At 30.4% G+C, this 18,778-nt stretch overlaps 7 protein-coding genes across 7 annotated transcripts; 3 read left to right on the top strand and 4 right to left on the bottom strand.

The window, feature by feature from the left end:
• Positions 1–273: 273 nt before the first annotated feature.
• OCT59_025148 (uncharacterized protein) lies at positions 274–3,293 on the bottom strand. The gene is made up of 7 exons (XM_025309271.2): positions 3,008–3,293; positions 2,575–2,722; positions 2,460–2,497; positions 1,927–2,377; positions 1,697–1,839; positions 1,394–1,624; positions 274–1,324 (listed from the first exon to the last, which is right to left on the bottom strand). The coding sequence occupies exons 1-7, from the start codon at positions 3,035–3,037 to the stop codon at positions 1,052–1,054; spliced, it is 1,314 nt and encodes a 437-aa protein (XP_025179228.2). The 5' UTR covers positions 3,038–3,293; the 3' UTR covers positions 274–1,051.
• A 1,063-nt stretch (positions 3,294–4,356) lies between these two features.
• On the top strand, positions 4,357–5,155 carry OCT59_025147 (uncharacterized protein). Its single transcript, XM_025331980.2, has 2 exons — positions 4,357–4,614; positions 4,678–5,155. The coding sequence occupies exons 1-2, from the start codon at positions 4,506–4,508 to the stop codon at positions 5,082–5,084; spliced, it is 516 nt and encodes a 171-aa protein (XP_025179229.1). The 5' UTR covers positions 4,357–4,505; the 3' UTR covers positions 5,085–5,155.
• OCT59_025146 (uncharacterized protein) lies at positions 5,064–6,036 on the bottom strand. Its single transcript, XM_025323277.2, has 6 exons — positions 6,008–6,036; positions 5,864–5,950; positions 5,723–5,787; positions 5,587–5,660; positions 5,355–5,499; positions 5,064–5,283 (listed from the first exon to the last, which is right to left on the bottom strand). The coding sequence occupies exons 1-6, from the start codon at positions 6,024–6,026 to the stop codon at positions 5,110–5,112; spliced, it is 564 nt and encodes a 187-aa protein (XP_025179230.1). The 5' UTR covers positions 6,027–6,036; the 3' UTR covers positions 5,064–5,109.
• Positions 6,037–6,169: 133 nt separating this feature from the next.
• OCT59_025145 (uncharacterized protein) lies at positions 6,170–11,116 on the bottom strand (the record flags this gene model as incomplete). Its single annotated transcript, XM_066136389.1, has 27 exons — positions 6,170–6,367; positions 6,474–6,716; positions 6,802–6,834; positions 6,910–7,012; positions 7,075–7,106; positions 7,176–7,329; positions 7,403–7,437; positions 7,506–7,660; positions 7,737–7,823; positions 7,897–7,991; positions 8,057–8,185; positions 8,246–8,300; positions 8,370–8,420; positions 8,485–8,572; positions 8,653–8,679; positions 8,745–8,794; positions 8,873–8,953; positions 9,028–9,111; positions 9,182–9,264; positions 9,334–9,465; positions 9,541–9,654; positions 9,759–9,927; positions 10,001–10,070; positions 10,138–10,205; positions 10,277–10,373; positions 10,442–10,939; positions 11,021–11,116. 27 exons carry the CDS (start codon positions 11,114–11,116, stop codon positions 6,170–6,172), a joined length of 3,027 nt encoding a protein of 1,008 aa, XP_065991894.1.
• A 108-nt stretch (positions 11,117–11,224) lies between these two features.
• OCT59_025144 (uncharacterized protein) lies at positions 11,225–12,086 on the top strand. Its single transcript, XM_066136381.1, has 4 exons — positions 11,225–11,308; positions 11,376–11,708; positions 11,770–11,928; positions 12,021–12,086. The coding sequence occupies exons 1-3, from the start codon at positions 11,291–11,293 to the stop codon at positions 11,875–11,877; spliced, it is 459 nt and encodes a 152-aa protein (XP_065991893.1). The 5' UTR covers positions 11,225–11,290; the 3' UTR covers positions 11,878–11,928; positions 12,021–12,086.
• Positions 12,087–13,579: 1,493 nt separating this feature from the next.
• OCT59_025143 (uncharacterized protein) lies at positions 13,580–16,603 on the bottom strand (the record flags this gene model as incomplete). The annotated part of the gene is made up of 10 exons (XM_066136374.1): positions 13,580–14,308; positions 14,388–14,440; positions 14,506–14,694; positions 14,771–15,303; positions 15,369–15,462; positions 15,531–15,753; positions 15,929–16,134; positions 16,203–16,274; positions 16,356–16,452; positions 16,523–16,603. The coding sequence occupies 10 exons, from the start codon at positions 16,601–16,603 to the stop codon at positions 13,823–13,825; spliced, it is 2,034 nt and encodes a 677-aa protein (XP_065991892.1). The 3' UTR covers positions 13,580–13,822.
• A 305-nt stretch (positions 16,604–16,908) lies between these two features.
• OCT59_025142 (uncharacterized protein) lies at positions 16,909–18,618 on the top strand (the record flags this gene model as incomplete). Its single annotated transcript, XM_025316996.2, has 9 exons — positions 16,909–16,929; positions 17,015–17,047; positions 17,124–17,249; positions 17,325–17,435; positions 17,508–17,741; positions 17,810–17,940; positions 18,036–18,147; positions 18,237–18,284; positions 18,355–18,618. The coding sequence occupies 9 exons, from the start codon at positions 16,909–16,911 to the stop codon at positions 18,616–18,618; spliced, it is 1,080 nt and encodes a 359-aa protein (XP_025179236.1).
• Between the last annotated feature and the right edge of the window lie 160 nt (positions 18,619–18,778).

Below are 18,778 nucleotides of genomic sequence, written 5' to 3'. Positions count from 1 at the left end.
TTTAAAAATTTTCCCGAAGTTTTGAAAGCAAATGTGATAAAATTTCAGTATTTACATTTGTCTTGCCAGTGTGGTCGTAAATTTCTTCTTTCTTATGTAGTGCTGATTTAATAGTAAATAACGAACAAATAGAACTATTTAAATTGGCAAGCATCCTTAACTTACGCATCATGTGTGAACGATATTAACGGAGTTAAGTTTAACGTTATCACGTGCAAGTGCATAACTCCTAAACTCTGGTAGGATGTACGTTGTAATATTAGTACTTTTCAATTAATAATGAAAATAAATTGAATTTTTTTTATTTGTAATTAAAATGCTTCTTCATTGAATATATTAAACTATCACTAATTTTTTAAATAAATTGTTACGCTAAATATCACTATGTGGAATTTTTTTGATGAAAATAAAATATAATAATAATAATAAATAAGTAATAAATAAAGATACCATTCTCTTATTATATGCGGGATGTACTTGTGATTTAACAATTAATAATTATATGACCTTTGAGATCAAAGAGAAACTGAATTATAATTTTCCTTATTCTTTAATACTCTATCAAACATATATAGAGAGAGAAAAGAATTCCTAGATAGAAATGAATATATATAAGAATAACTTTTTTTTTTTGCTAATGAGAAGTTCTGCTTTAAAATGTCTTTTTTTTTTAGGGTAATGTGTTGTTGAAAGGAAAAAAGGCAATCATTACCGCTTAGGCATTTTATATGTACAAATTATGAACAAAAAAAGCGAATTAAAATGTAAATAAACAAAATCATTTGCGTGCGTCTATATAACTGACTTGAATCACATGAAAAACACGTTATAATTAATTCAAAAGTCATAATTTCTAATTTAAAAGACTTATCCATTATGATAATAATAGATCGTAATTGTATATAACTAAATGTAAAAATTATAATAATGAGTATAATGTTTAGAATAAAAAAAGATATATAAAAAAAAAATAATAAAAATGTCTTCTTTTAATCCGCCCATTTTTTTTCGAGATTGTTTATGAATTACTCGAAACAAAACTAAATTTCATTTATCGAACGTTGTAAGAATGGAGTACATGGCCACCGAATGGTCGTCTTTCTGGACTTTTGCCTTTACCACCATCTTTCCCTTCTACTTCGCGTGCAGATAACAAATATTTTAGGCCTGCTGCCGCTTTCTTTACATCTACAGATGTGTTATGACCCTGTGGAAAATGAGTTCGGGTCGGATTCATTTGTGAAATGAGTCTTTCTTCTATGGTCTTTTCCAAATGTTGCTCAACTTCCGTTGAGAAGGGCGTGCCTTTCAATGGTGGAGACTCCTAAAATATCGAATTTTAATATAGCTATTTATATAATGATAAATTAAATAAAACATGTATATAACTTACCTTGACGATGTCGGTATGTCCACGGCTTCGTCCAGGTGATATCTCTAAATTTTCGATATCAGATTCGAGGCGAGTCTCACTTAATGAATGTATGGTATCTTGTGCTTCCTCTAAAAGATGCGCATATTCTTGAGCTGATATCATCATTTCGCTTAATTTGCCCTCGCATTTCACTTGGCGACTTTCCAACTCGCTGATGCTAGAACGTAAATGCTCATTCTCGAGAACAACCTAAAAAATGGATTAAAAAATAAACACCTATAAAATTACAACTTTAATTTTATTGAAAAATTTGATACTTACTCTACCAAGGTCGGCTTGAATCATTTTAACAATCTGAGTAGTTGTTGCACTAGATACTTTTTGAGAGCTCAACGACTTTTCCAATTGTATGGAAAGATTAACATTCATTTCTTGCGTATCTGCAAGATGTTGTTCGACATCCACTGAAAATTAAAGCGAAATTGATATTTAATATTGAGGATTGTAAATTCATATTGGATTTTCACAATTGTAAAATTTTAGATATTTACCTAACTTCTTGGCATACGTGCTTACTTTGTTTCGTGATTCCCACATGTCCTCGGTCATATCGTTCATTTGACCGGTAAGATTATCCAATTCCTTACGGAATCGTTTTAGTTCTCTCCGAGCAGTCTCGAGTTCTTTTTGAAGAAAAGCTTTATGTTCGCGCAAAACTTTATTTTGTTCCTCACTAGCAGCTAACTGAGAAGCAAGTTCATTGCTACGAGAAGCTTTAGAAAATAATTTTCTATTCTCCTCTTCTAAAGCGGAAAGTTTCATATACGCCTGTTCTTCGGCCTGCGTGAAAAAATCAAGCTTCATTCTTAGCTCTTCGTTTTCTTCTGATATAGCTAGACCTACACGTGCTGCTTTGTCTAAATTGCTCACTATGTGATCTTTTTCTTGCTCTTTTTGTATAAGCATGCGTCTAAGAGTTTCTGTATCGTTAATGGAGTTGACCTAATATAAATAAATTAATGATTTTATATTTAATTAATGACAAAATATTTGTTTTGAATATTAATGAATTTTAAATAGTCACCTCGTCGATAAAAACTTGTTTTTCGTTTTCGGTCACTACTGTAATGGTAAATAAGAAATATATTAAACGAAAAAAAGGATAGAGTTATAGCGTCGAAATACTAATAATATTATACCTGGGGACATTGCATAAGGTGGTGAGAGGAGTGGGTCGATATCCTCAATTGTGTTTTCAATATTATTTTCAGTATTATTTTCGGTATAGTTTTCAGTATTGTTTTCGTTTATCTCGTTTGTTTCATTAACCTCGTTGATATCGTTGTTCTGTTGGAGCACAAAAAAGGGGAAGGAGTTAATAACTTATATGGGTTTTAAACTACGGCTGTTACTAATTGCGTTTATTATATGTCGTTGTACTTGGTAATTGAGTTTTCAGAATAATAAATATCAAGAACGAAGGAAAAGTAATTGTCGAAGCAAAGAAACTCTCTTTATATTGGAAATAATATGTAACTCCGAACACAAAATAAGCTTTTATAAATTCTTTTACATACAAGGCTTAAAGTAGAAAACACAAGAAACTTCAAGAACACACTAAAAAACACTTACTGCTTCGTAATCTGCAAGCATGTGGCTCATAATAAGAGTTAATAGAGTTCTTACGTTGCAAGGTTTGCAAAAATAATCACAAGGTTGCGAACAAAAGTTGTAGGAATAAAAAGAAAGTGGTTAAATTTTTATTAAGTTGTTTTATTCCTTGCGTGCTGTTTAATATGTTAACAGAGAGATAGTTTGTTTATAGATAAAGGTTATGGTTTGCAAGGAGTAAAACAAAGGACATATAACTTTAAAATGTAAGAAACAGAAACAGTATTATTGAAGCGACGTTAATTACTTATGCAAATATACTCCGAAAGTTTTAAATAAGGGAAATCTGTCACAACTTGTGTTACAATAGAAATAAAGAAAAAATCTTATATAAGCCACGATTTTTTATTAATTAGGTATATTAATTGTATCCCGAGAATAAATTTGACATCAAAATTAGTTTAATAAAAGTTGTCAAAAGTTAGTTTAAACTTGCCTCCTGAAGTGAATTAATAATAATTCTTAATAGCTGATCTGGATTCTCATTACTGCATGTGGAAATTTAGTTTATAAATTTTATGGGGTTTTCGCATTTCCAAAGCAAACATAACTACATATAGAAATATCTACATGGCCGAAATACTTTTTTTAATTTAACCCTAGAAACAAAATATCATCATCTATCTGTTTATTACAACACATTCACATTTCTAATAAACAAAAATCATTTTCTGGATAATCCTCGATCAAAATTTACAATTTGGAGTAAGTTTTGAATGGATTAATAATAAAGAGCCAATCTTTTTCTTCCAAGTATTTGCCCCAACAATAAAGAGCAAAAGTAGAAACAAGTAAAAACTGAATATATAGTAAATATAATCACAAAGGTGAAAGAAATGAACTTCAATGACATTTGATTGGCAGATGGCCCGTGGCATAACTGTCACATTGAAGCCACTTAATTGACCAATGCGCCACTTTCGTACCATTTTTTGCATTTTTTGGCATTCAAACAATTTGCAATACTTACGGGTTACGGGCGGTGACAAATAGGTATCAGACAACTTATTTTTTTATTTACTTATTTATTTAATCGGAATACATAATAAGATTACATCAAATATAGATAGAATGATAGACCATTCAAAAAAGTCTGTAAAAACGCGTTCCTCACGCTCACGTGATCTATGACGGTTAGTTCCATCGTAAAGTATTTGTTACACTGGGACGGGTGTACCGGATCGAAGATAAAAGCCGTGGATAAAATAAGTAAAATCTTGATTTACCAGATTGTTATCCGGAATTTCAAATTTGTGGCGCAGTTTATCAGAATAAAATCAAATTTAGAATTGCTTTCAAGTTGATAAATATGTGTCTATCACAATCTAACAGAAATTTATTGCTCTGTTTCTGATTTTCAAGCAATACATCTAAGAATTTTTTATCATCATATGACAAAATTAATTATCTATCTTCGGTGAATTTAAATTTAGTCCTCAAGTTATAATTTGGATAAAATATGAGTGAAGACTTAAAAGATATAGCAAGAGAAGTTCACGCGATATTGTATTCAAAGAGAAAAGATGAACAACAGAATATAATTAGAACATATTACGACACTAATGCTGGTGAGTTAATAAATTTGTTGCATGATAATTTTCTCGCGTTTTTCTCAAGGTTTTTTTTTGTAGTTTTGGAGGAACCAATCATTTTTGTAAAAGGCCAAGACGAAATAATCCGCCAATTTTTTTTCACGGCCACTATATTCATCTCCGTTACTGCAGAAATATATTCGATAACTGATTCAATGATAGCTGGAAATCACCACATTGTTAGTGTCGATGCACTCATTAAATATCGTCTACCTTTGAAACCAATATTATTTCGTCAAGAAATTGAATTAAGAACAATCACGAAATGGGAATTTAACGGACAAAATAAGATTGTTAGACATGAAGATATTTGGAGTATAAAGGATTTAGTGGAAACTTTGCCATGCGTGGGATGGGTTTATTCTTATTTTGGAAGAAAGTCTGTGGGGCTTTTTATATATCAGCTTGCAAAAAACATTAGAAGTTGTATTGGCTATGATGTTTGATTACATTATATTGTTTATTTTTCAGTCAAGTATTTTGAGAAGCAAGAAATTCTTTTAATTTTTTTAACGCTTTATACCTATGAGATATTGTATTTTTGACACTCTTTGGCATTTCATCATACGTTTGATCAAATCCGTCAGGTTGAAAAATGGGATCCCATCCGAAATTTTTAGGTCCACGCGCTGGTACAATTTTACCCTATAAGTAAAATGAAGATTACTAAATTATATAAATTATATAATCTATAACTGAAAATATTTTAAACTCACGTCAGTACGACCCTCGAATAATATAGGTTCAGCATCGGGTCCTGAAGAATAAGCAAATGTACATATTGCATATGCAGATTTATCTTCAAATCCTGCCAGTATTTTATATAATCCATCGTGTCCCAATTTATCCAAGAACCATTTTCTATTTTAATAAAATAAAATTTAGAATTATTATAAAAAGAAAAAAAACACTAAAATTATAAACGAAATTATTGTAACAAAGACATACATGTATGGACCAGGTAAACCTTCCAATGCATTGAAACAAAGGCACGTATCTTCTGTTATTACAGGTCCATTCAACTATGCACAAGAAACGTTAGAATAAATACAAGAAACTAATTTATAACAGATATATAACGCACTTCAACTGAAGCTCTACGACACTTGTCAGCTGAGATTTCTTGCGCTGTTCCTTGAATTTCCGTTACTGTTTCATAGTAAATGATAATTTCGCGTTAATAAAGGGGATTTTTTTTTCAAGTATTATTATACGTTGTACATACAGTCAAGTTTATAATTTACTAGATTAATACTCGGGCCTAGAATAGCTTGAACTTCTTCGAGTTTCTTTTTATTACCTGTGACAAAAACTGTAGAAAACTGAGCCGCGTTACATTTTTATAGAAAATAATTTACAAGTATTTTACCTAGTTCATTTGAAGACATAACGAAAATTGAAAGTATCTTGTTTGATAATCAGTCCTTTATATGCTCACGTGACTTATTTTTGCGTTCTTTTTATTAATAACCAACAATCTTAAACTAATAAGGATATATTTATTAGGTGACTATATTAGATTAAATCAAAGCTATTCATTCAATTTCAATTCTAATTGGTCCCATGCTAATTCCCTATGGTTATCTCCACATCCGTCACCAAATGAATGCAAAATGCGTGTTAAATGTTGATACATTTTTGCCATTTCAACATCGTCTGTTTTCGATATATTTTGTACTAATGTACAAAACATTCTCTCTTCAAGACTTAAATTATTGGGTTCACCCAACTTAAATGAATAAAAATAAATGAATAAAATAATACACAGTTATTGTAATCCTCCAATAGTCCAATTATGGTGCCTACGATATCTTTGACGTCTAATTTATACATACCACATTGATATTCGTTTGATGGGATTGATCCATGCTACTATAATCAGTAGAAGTAGATTCATTATCAGGGAACGTAGGCTCAATGTCACTTGCATATAATTTATGTATATTCTCTTGATCATCTGGTAATGGGACAAATCCAAGCACAGAAGCCGATGATCCGTATTTTGCCACTAAAGTTTCCTCAATCACTAATATACTAACTAATGCATCATCTACGCTTCCAACACTACGAAGACACAACTTTGCATACCGTTTTAGTAGATTAGAAATAAATTTAGATGAGTTATAGATATTATTATATATGTATAGATGAACTGTATATTACCTTGGCGTGACAGCACGCTATTCGTAATAGGGACTATTTATAAATAAAATCCGATGTTTATCTTCAAATTCATGACTTTACTACTAAAATTAATTCATCAATAATTACCTCAAGTAAAGAAGTTGAAGATGCGAATCCTTGACTTGCTCCTTTGAGTTTACGACATGTTAAGAAATATTTACGTAAGATATCCTTACATTCCGTTGATAATCTAGTTTAATACAAAACATTGATTAAACCGAAATTCATTTGATAAATTAAGATACTACTTACTTGACTTCAGTGTTGCTAGCCACTGCAATGAACTATATAAGGAAAGTAAAGAATGCACTCAGTCATTTGTTTGAGTTTTGTTATATTATTTTCTTCCATACCTGCTTGAACTCTACAAATGCCAGTGTAGACAACTTTTCTTTATGGTTCTTTTCTTCCAAACTTACAGTGGCTTGTTCAAGCAAATGATCTACAAGAAGTTCACTTGATTCTGAATCAATTGATTCATTGAGATGAATAACAAGGTCAAATGTGCTGTGACGTATCAAGAGAGTTTTTAAAAAGGTTCCGAAAAGATAGTCATTATTATAGTATATCTCTCACTTACTCAATTATTGGTTTAAGAGTATCGTTACATATTCTCTAAGTAAAAATTGTTTATGTTAGTAATAAATATAAAAAAAATTCTAATTTCTAACTTACAAACTTACATCAATTCCTTCGTCATCTGAAGATCCCCCTTTGTTACTATTCATTCTTTTGCTAGAAGATTTCGCGACAGACCATCCCCAGCAACAAGTATTCAAATTGATTCCAATTCGATGATGACGATTTTGCACCGATAACTTTGAGCTTTTATTCATAACTAAGTTACAATCACAAAAGACACAATAAGTTAAAGGAAGAATAATAGTCAAGCCACCTAGATTAAAATCTACAACCTAGTCTTAATGACTCGACATCTTTTTTACTCAAAGTGTCCAAATTAACCAAAAGCGTACCATCTCTTGATCTTGCGAGAATTGTAGCTAAGAGGAAAATAAGGTTATTTATAATAAAAATAAGATAAAAAGAAAACATATGAAAAATATAATATCATACATTCAAAGAAAGATTCTTTCCCTATATTTTGACCATCTTGTATGACAAAAAGAGGTTGTTTCTTTTTATCTAAACCATGAGTCCATTCCTCATATCTAAAAAAAAAATATTTAAAAATATGCAAAGAAATACTCATATTCTAAGCGTTTTATTTAGGAACCTTTTTAATTCTGATACTCGTCTAATCATTCGTGGTACGATAGGATTCTGTCCATCACTCAAAATCATGAGATGAACGCTGGGTGAAATTCCTTGTTTCTTTGACTGTTGTTCAGAAAGCGCGACTAGACTATAACCTTAATTAAAATTTGCAAGAATCGGATATAATGTAATTTTGCGTATTCTCAACCTTAGTAACATAAATAACTTGATTTTTCTACACGTAGGCCGAGGAGAAATGTCATCTAAAAAAATAATACGTCAGTTTGTTCAACTAATACGCTTTCCGTTTAAATAAAGACAGTATAATCTACCACAAAATATGTCTACAAGCCGTTGAGTGAACGCCCACGCTGATAAATTTGCTAATATTAGAGAAGTATAATTAATATATATTTTAACTTCATTGCAATCCTATTAATATCTTACCCTTTTGAAGACTAACTATAACATCTGGCAAAACATATGAACGATGTTCGTCACTAAGCGAAAACCTCTCTGCATTTCTTTCTTCGTTCTATAATATGAAACGCTTAAAAGTAAATAAACCAATATTCGATCGAAATAAAAATTTTTTTTTTATAATAAAAAAGTTACCAAAGTTACTCGTTTAATATTATTAACCTATTAGAACAATAGATTACAGTTAGCTTATGTTTAAGAAAAATAAAGATCGGGAAATTTTTTACCTCAATGTGTAAACCGTTATCATACCAGGATCTAGCGCAATATTTTCCATCTTTCCAAATGAACAAATGTCAGGAAAAAACATATATTTCGAAAGAACTGGTGAAAAAAAATTGTAATCACGCTTTACCATCCATTGTAGGAAAATGTCTTCCTACAAGTCCAATAACTTCAATAATTTGACCAATTTCAACCTTGCTTGTCAGCTCATCTGATTGAATTAATAAATTATTATTAAGATTAAATATTTATTATTTACGATACTTCAACTTGTTCTTGTCTCACCCTCAACAAATGCATGTAATGTATTAGTGAATGAACCATCATTTTCATCTTCATCCACACACGACAAACGAATACGTTGACGAGCTAATTTGAAATTAGAAATTTAAAAAATGGTTTGAAAATAAAGTAAATCCAATCACCACAATTTACACACTTGTATAAATCCTATCAACCACCATTTCTTTCATCTCTTGTTCACAATGGCTACAATATAAATCAATATTGTGTAATGTCGCACTACGAAATTCAAAAAGTTTTAGTTAAATAAAAAAAAATCAATTATTCAATACTACTTAATAATAATACCTGGTACTTGTATTTAAATATTCCTTGTCTTCTGTACGCTTAATTACGCGATTTGTTCGAGCACTAGGGATTACGTGAAGGTAACTCTTATTGCGACATTTAGGATTATCACAAATAAAAGTACGACTGAAGCTGAAACAATTTAACACGAAATAATGATTAACTAATCCTAAAGTATATGATATATATTACGTCTTTTGCACTTACGTCACGAAAGTCGGCATCCATACACATTCTACAATCCCTCTCAATATAGCAAATAATGGATCCTTATTGTGACGCGTTTTATGAAATGCCATCAAATATTTATCCATTCGATATCTTATAAAAGGAAAAACAAAGAGAAAAAATAAAAATAATTGGGAAATTAAGTAAATTTATAGACAATAGCTAAGCAAAGCCAATGTTATAAAAGATGCAATTACTCTGGTAATTCTGGGAGGTATTCTAATCGAACTTTACTTCGAACTTGCTCAGCCATAAGTATTTCATCATGTCCAAATGTCGACTGTAGAATAAAAAGACAAGCCTCAGTCAAGTCCTCGTCTAGGTGTGTAACGATAAAATTATTAAGAAGGCGATATCCAAGGATTGCTAAAGAAATGGAAAGTTACAAAGATAATCTATTATTAAATAAATAAACTAATAATATAGTGAGTGCATTTACGATCCAATTCCAACAAAATCACTGGATCAATCTCTAGGACAATGTCGTATCGATTAATGTTTGATTTCAACTGTATATGAATAAAATCTGTTAATTGTGTTTGTGATTAAAAATAAGATATGATAAAAATTATATACTTGAGACTTGATAGTTTGGGAACGTGCTTTGGCTTCATGAATAGCTTTCATATGATATCTTCTCAAAACTATGACAATCGAAATCTATTAACTAATGTTACGCAATATCGTTATATTTCATTAACCTGATTCAACGTACAAAGTATAATTGGTTTTAATTTATCCATATACTCTGGTTCGGCCAATAAATGTTTATCAACTGGATGGATTTTGGAAGTCTTGGATACTTCATTCACCTATAAACATTTTTTATTAATTAATCATTTGACAAATATTTCAGGGTTATATAATTCATGAATATTACATTATCATGACTGTTGCTTCGTTTTCTTTTGTTAACATTATTAGTGATCGATTTTTGCAAAGAATACTGTTCTCTAAATTCTTTTGATCTTTCATTCTTTTCATCCTCTTGCCTCGAGCTAGTAGGATACGCTGCCGGTGTGATTTCTTCGTCAATCTTATCTGCTTCAATCTGTATTACATTAGCCTCTTGATCTGTCTGGATCGAATTAGTAAATGGCGTTTCTGTTGTATCTAGTAGTGTATTTAATCGACGCGTGGAAAATGCTTGTAAAGGAGAATTTTTGATTAATTTATTACGTTCCTTAAAGATATCTGATATCGTATCATCTGATATTGAGTTCGGAGTCATATCACCAGACGTAAATTGTAATAAATTATTACACGATTTTAACGAAGTTGGGGTCGGGGGGAATGTGTCACCGGAAATTTTTGTAGTTTCAGTGGGTATAATAGCATTTGTCAGCGAGCTATTTTCCACCCGATTTTTTTCTTGTTTCTTATATTTGAACACAATTGCTCATTAGTTTATCGTGAAAAATAACGAAGAAATATAACCAACTAATTCATATCGCCTTACAATACATGGCGCATTTCCAGAATTTCTAAACTTAGACTTTTTAGACATAAACCTCTCCCTTAAAGAAATTATACTTTGGAAATTATTAGAATGCATTATATCGGTTAAAAGATAGAGTTGGACGCGTCATTGCACCAGAATATATGATCGATCAGCACGCACATCAAGTATATCAGGTGAATATCAGCAGAATAATATGGACCTGGTTTACGGAATCTTACACATTATATAACTCTTCATTCTTATATTTTTTGTCTGAATAGTTTGATAATGGTCAAACTTGAAGAGGTATACATCAGACTTCATGGTATTAAACATAAATTCTTTAATTAAGTATTGCTCCTTTGCAAATTAGGTAATAGAAGGTCATGAAGACTTCTCTGACGGAGAACCTTCCGATAACGACTCAAATTATTCAACTGATGATTCAGATTCTGAAGATCTCGAGGAATCAATTTTAGAGAGAGTTCTTGCATTACGTGATATTATACCAGAGGATACTCGTGAGTCTATATCAAACAAAATATCAACTATTATGAGCCTCGGCGTGAGAAGCGCTCGGCTTATAGGAAATGGAGCTTGGATATTGACCACTTCAGCTTTACTCATATTTATGCCATTGGCTTATGAAATCGAGAGAGAGCATGCGTTTGATCAAGCTTATAGTCAGATGGAAAATGATCAATTGGTAATTTATATTATTGGTGATTTTTTAAAATTTCAATTCTAATTAGAATCTAAACTCACAGATGGGTCAAGGAGGTAATCCATACGGACAACCTGGACAGCCTGGACAACAACCTATGCCACCAGGACAACATCAATCCCGAGGAGCTTTAATTCCACCAGGATTTTAAAAAAATTCAGTTGACAAAAATTAATATATTAATGAAGTTTTTATTGTTTATGTAATGTCATATTAAATTCATTCTCCTCCTCTTACATGATTATACTATACGATGTAAATATTTTTCTTTTTGCTTTTTTGCTTTTTGCTCAGGTCATCTGTTTGACATCACCAGACATATATTTTTCCTATATAAATAAGCTTGTTCATTAGATATTGAAACTAGGAAAGGACAAATTTCAAAGAATTAAAACATTTGACTATAAAATACATGAGACCACTTTTTAATCGTCGTAGAAAAATTTTTAGGATACGTAATAATTTGATTAAGTTTCTTCAATTAAATCATTATCAGTATTCTTCTCATTGACCTTTCTAAAATTTCTATCATTATTAAGGATTTATATACCATATTCTCAAAGATAGTCCTTCAATTCCGTCATATTAGAAAAATTGAAGTATTGATAAATTTATTAGATTAATGATTAAAGGGTTTTGTACTAGTCAACGGATGAACGAAACCGTTATTAAGTCCGAAATGCCATTATTATTGGACATCGTCACGAGCTGTACGCATGTCGTCATAATTATAAAGTCATTACTTTCTAGCTAAAATCATAATACTAAACTTAAATTTATTAATAAACATTTAAGTAATCATTAGATGTAATCTATAAATAAAAATAGTATATAAAATAAAGGAATCATTTAGACAGTTAGACTCTATCTATTACTTCATATATTGAGATATATTAATAAATAATATTAATAAATAAAATCGTCTTTTTACTAATAGGTAATTTTAATTATATATTGTAATGATTTTGGCAATTTTTAATATAATCTTCATAAATATTTAATTTATTTTAAATTTTTTAACTATATTTTTAAAATATAGATCTTATATTAGATCTTTAATTAATATTATGATATTTCATGAAAGTCAAATTTTTCATCTTGAATTGAAAAAATTGTATCTTACTACAACATATATATTTTCATTAATTATAAACAGTATAAATACATATTTAAAGGATTATATTAGAGAAAATAATATATAATAATCATTTAGCTATATAATTAAACAGTAAAATAAAACGATATATATTTTCATATGAGAATAAATATAAAGCCTTGAGATAATATTAGGTGTTATAGCAATTTCTAAGAATTGCTGTTACTTATATAAATTATACTGTATATTATTATTTATATGTTTAATTTCTAAATCATATAAAAAGACAGATTATATATGGAAACTTCCAGATGTAAATAATTCTACCTTCCGGATGAATTCCTTGTCATATATGTTAATAATTCTTGAGCAGATTTTAGGTAATAAAGTAAAAAAAGGTACTATTTCATTTGAGTTAATAAAACAGGTTAAATTCTTTTAATCTTAATAAAAAGGAGGAGGTAAATTTGATGCTATATTCAAAATATAGGATATTAATCGAGATGGATAATTCCAATGAAAATGTTGAATTTAAAGTATTTGTTGACAAATTATGCAAATAGAAATGTGTTTTGAACTTAAATCCATCTCTCTTGTGACTTGAAGTTGCGAGAAACAGTATTTTGATATATAACAAGAAGCTGAAGGATACATTATAGTGATTGTATTATAAAATATATTCCAGAAATTCATCCCTGAATAGAATTCAATTAACTAATAATGTAATCACTCAAGAATAATTGTGTACCCATAGATTAACTACATTTTGCCAATGTTACTTTCTAAGAATTTCATATTTGATTGAAACTCAACATGGCACCAATTTATATGTAAAGAACTTTGAGTTGAGCCGGAGGGTAGGTATAATATTACATGATAAATACAAGATATTTAGAAATTTCTAATAAGTATATTAAAATTTTAGACAACTTGTAATAAATAAAACAATAAACTTCAAAATAAAAAACCAATTGTTCATCACATATCCAATATAACATCTTCAATAGTCATCCTCATTGGATTCATCATAGGGATCCCCTTCATATTCATTATCATAATTATGATCGTCATTTTCATATTTTTCATATGATTCGCTACCATATATATCATTATTATCATATTCGACATAATCATCACCGTCTTCCGTCAGTCCAGGAGTAGTTGCAGTGCTATTTAACGAATCCTTATTGTTTAGCTTTAAAGATTGATGGTTCCAATCATAATCTTCCTCGTCAGACCACCTATTATTGCTTACTGGAGTCCCGCTACGTGCAATTCCTGAGCCACTTATGCTTGTGGGATCATAATCTCGCCATGATGTTGGAGTGTTGGGAATGCTTTCTGTTAAGTTTTCCAAGAGATTATCCAGCACCTTAAAGTTAATTTTCTTTGATAGATTTCTCTCTTCAAAAAGTTTCCTTGCGGCTTCTGCTGGTGTACTCGCAACCATCTGATCAGCATTTCTGCCTTTTCTTGGCCGCTTATGCTATTAAAAAAATTTAATATAATATACGTTATAATATTTTAAACAGTCGGTAAGTTTCAATTATTAAATCATTACTTACTCTACGAACTCCAATCCCATTTTGCCGATCGATTTCTTGCTGTTTTCTTTTTTCTATTTTTGTATAGAATCATCGTTAATGTTTAAAATTTAAGTTTTAATACTAAAAATATATTTACCCTCCATCTCCCTCAAATAATCCCCATTTAGCTCCATCCAAACTTGAGTTTTAAGTTTGACTTCGTCCTCAGTTAAAATGGCGTTTTTTACTTCATCATCTTCATCAAGATCAGACCCTAGCTCTTCGTTCTGATCGGCGTCAGATTTACTATCTTCGCTATCCGAATTTGCACTTTGGAGAGCTCTTTCTAAATGGACCCAAAAAAAAAAAAGATTTAGGAACAACGACAAATATAGTCAAATGGTACAAAATTTTATTTTCACCTTCCAAATCGGTGCTAACTTTCAACAAATATTTGTCACCTAGGAACGAGTTCACTTCTTCCTCTAATACACGGTCTACTTCTGCTTCAAAATCACACATCGGCTGTTTGCCTTTGTCTATACGCGCTGAAGGTCCTTCTTTGTCTGCTTCAGTGAGATTTCTCTTTCTTTTTTTACCTGCTATTTCATCATTTTGTGATTCTCCAGTCTTTGCTTGGGAATTATCCTCATAAAAGTCAGATATTCCTTGTCTTAATTGAATTTCATCCCCATCCACATCATTAAGATCCCTCTTTCTTTTCGAACCAATTATTTCCCCATTTGATGAACCTGTCGTTATTTGATTATAATTCTCACCAGTCTCATTTAATGTCGAATCAGAAATGGCCATTGCATGCCGTTTGTCCTTGGCAATTTTTGCCGCCTTTCGTGCCCGCGTAAATGCGGGTGGATCGCATTGTTGTTCAAGCCATAAATTTCTAAAATCTTGTACAGAAAGTTTACCTGTGGGGGTAACTTTGAACTCCTCAAGTCTAATAAAAAATATAAAAAGAAAATTTAATTGATAATATAGTAATAATAACTTAAAAATACATACCTTTTTTTAATAGTTATGTCTGCTGTCTTTACAACAGCAATAACTTCCTTTATGCTTCTCTGAAAATTATTCATCCGAGCAGCAATTAATAAACCTATAATAAGAATTATCAAGCTAAGAAATTGTAATGAAAATCAATATGCATTAATATTTAATACTTACACGCTCCACATATACCAGCAGGCCTTCTACCAGTTTGCATCCAATCACGATCCATTCTCTGCACTAGACGCAATGCATCAGCCACTACTTTTGGAGTTTCCTCTCCAAATTCTAATAAGGACGCGAATCTTGAGATATATAATGATGGATCAACCAACGGAAGAACGAGGTGAAGTGTTCTTACTAGTTTCAAAAATGTTGATCCCAAAGTGAAAACATTTACCTAAATAAAATAAATCTCATAAGCGACCAAATACTTATATTACATCAAAATTGGGTTTGTTGCCAGTAAATCACGCTATGAACCATATGATTTACAATCTCTCATACCTTGATTTTGTTGGCAACAAACCCAAATCATTCATTTAATTTCGACCGTTTCTCTGAATACAATTTACTTGTAAAATGTCCGAAAAATCGATCAACATATGGCTTGTCTTTTCCGTACGGCATACGATGTAGAGACAAGCCGCGACAACAAGTTGAGTCTTTCTACCTTGGATGAAGTTGTTGGTAATCGCAAGATTAAAATATCTTTGCGCAGCTTCCATCAGATGATCCGCAAGTCTTAGCGCAGTAGCTAATGCTTGAATTTGCCGTCGTCCTTGTAAAAATATTTGACATATTACTATTAACATATAAATTTTTATTTTAAGAAATATAAATATATACCATTTGCAATAGTTTGCTCTCTAGAATCCAAGCTTGAATGTCTACGATAAGGACCAGCAGATCTAGCTCTCCCTAATAAACAATTTTTATGAATTTTACACATAATGATAAGAATTATACGCGACAACTTAGAAGGAAAAGTAAAGACTTTACTTTGGTCAGCTCCAACATACGATCCTTGTAAAATTGCAGCGCCTGACGCGCTCTCTCCAAAAGTAACCTCGGAAACGATCTTACTTTCTTCGACAACCTACAAATTTACAAAACTTGTCAATTATGTGACATTCAAATAATTCAGAAAAAATTAGCAAGTAACGTACAAAACCACACTTTGGGCAAAAAGCATGCCCAGCAGCAGTATCATATTCTATTCTGTTTTCTCCACAGTGAGAGCAAGTCATTTTGTGGCAGTTACTAATTTAAAATATTTATATCTATTTCATTTAATATCCTGAATATTTGGTATAAAGGAAAAAAACTTGGAAACTAGAAAATGAAGTAAACGGTTCAAGCCCTGTAAGTTACATTTATATTTGAGGATTTTGTATACCGATAACGTAATCATTTAATAGCGCAGTCGCATAGAATCTAAATCGCCGCCGCTTTGTCGTTGAATAATGATAATCACACGAGCTTGAACTTAGAATTGAATCAATACTGTTTGAATTAGATTAGACAAGAACAGTACACCTTCCAATTTACATACATGGAAGAACAATTGGAATCGGTAAAGAAATTTTTTTTTTCTTTAAATAATTTTTTATTCTTTCTATAATTGCAGAAATTTACTACGGTATTCATTTTTTTTTAAGCTTTTTGAATTTTTGCATGATAATAATTCAGATGTAAGCTCTTCAAATGGTAGGTATATAAGAACATATTGAATTTATATTAATGTTTGCCTCTTAAAATTGGAATCAGGTTCGTCAAATTGCACTTAAAAATTTATTGGAATATACAATTAGCACTTCTCAATATCAATCATTATTTAAGCGTAATAACATGAGACCAATAATTGACTTGAAGAATCTTTGTAAGGATAATACAGTAAGAGCCTATTGATTCAACAAAATAATTTGTGATTTGAAAACGGAAATCAAATGTTATTCACATTAAATTCAGGTTACCGCGCACAATGCTTATAAAGCTCTTGTTAATCTAACAAGTGATGATGAAATTCGCAAAGAAATGAATGATGAAAATTTTTTAAAATATTTGATGACAACGATAACGGTATAAAAGCTTAATTTTTATTAATCAATTTATTAATAATGACTAAGATAATTTGTTGATGAACAATAATAGAATCGGGAAGCAATTCTTGCTGATATAGCATGTATGCTTTTATCAAATATTACAAAAAATGAACTAATTTGTGTAAAAATTTTGTCTTTAAATGTTCAACCAATACAATATTTATCTAACTCAACGCGAGCGATGGATCAACTGGTTGATGTTTTTGTTAAAGGTTTAAATAGAAAATATAACAAGGAGGCAGAATTTCATTTTTTAGCTAGCGTATTTGCAAATGTATCGATGGTATGTATTAATATATACAGTGATATTTGATTGTAGCTTTTTTTGTAGGTTATCTTACAATTCCTTAGATACCTCAAGGACGTCGTGATTTTTTTCTTTCAAGTGCATCATATGATAATGTAGCACCAATATCAAAGCTGATCATTTTTACCGAACATTCAAACATAATTCGAAGGGGCGGTGTTATATCTTGCATCAAGTAATGATCACTTCGACTAAATAAAAAAATTGGATTATGGCAACTCGCATTTATTTACAATTATTTCACATGTAACCACTTTTTTTGATGGGTAGAAATTGTTGCTTTGAAATGGATCATCATCTTGATATGTTATCGGAGGAAAAAATAAACATACTTCCATACATTCTTTTGCCTTTATGTGGACCGGAAGAATTCGATACAGATGTGAGTTCTAATTTTAAAAAAATAATTCTAAAAATTTTACTATAATTCTCATTCTGTTAAATACTAAACTGATTGATTAATATGTTTAGGATATGGAAGGAATGCCTGATGATATTCAACTTTTGCCTCCCGAGAAGGTAAATTTGATTTGTATTTACTGTTATTAATTCATAAATTTATGTTATTATCATATTAATTATTATTTAGAAACGTGAACCTGATTCACATCTTAGAATAACTCTATTAGAATCACTTGTTCTCTTAACAACAACTAAACAAGGGCGTGATATACTTCGACAGAAAAAAGTTTATCCGGTAATTCGACAAATGCATCTTGTGGAAAAAGATGAAAATGTTGGAGAAATTATAGAAAAACTCGTTAACTTGTTAATGAGAGATGATGAACAGAGCCGCGATAAAATTAATGAATCTCAACTTGATGATTATGATGATAAAATAGAGGAAATTTAACCATCGTTCCACGAATAATGATTTTTATAACGATGATTTGTAATGAGAGTGTATCTTAAATAAAATAATTTAAGCTAAAATTCTTTAACGATTTAAATATCTGGGGTTGGCGTTATTTTATGATTTAGATAAAGTATTTAATTCATATTATATAGTGAAC

The sequence above is a fragment of the Rhizophagus irregularis genome, chromosome 5 (genome assembly GCF_026210795.1).
Source record: "Rhizophagus irregularis chromosome 5, complete sequence".
Classification (NCBI taxonomy): Eukaryota; Fungi; Glomeromycota; class Glomeromycetes; order Glomerales; family Glomeraceae; genus Rhizophagus; species Rhizophagus irregularis.
Note: the sequence above shows the minus strand (reverse complement) of the source record. Positions and strands in the feature narration are given on the sequence as shown.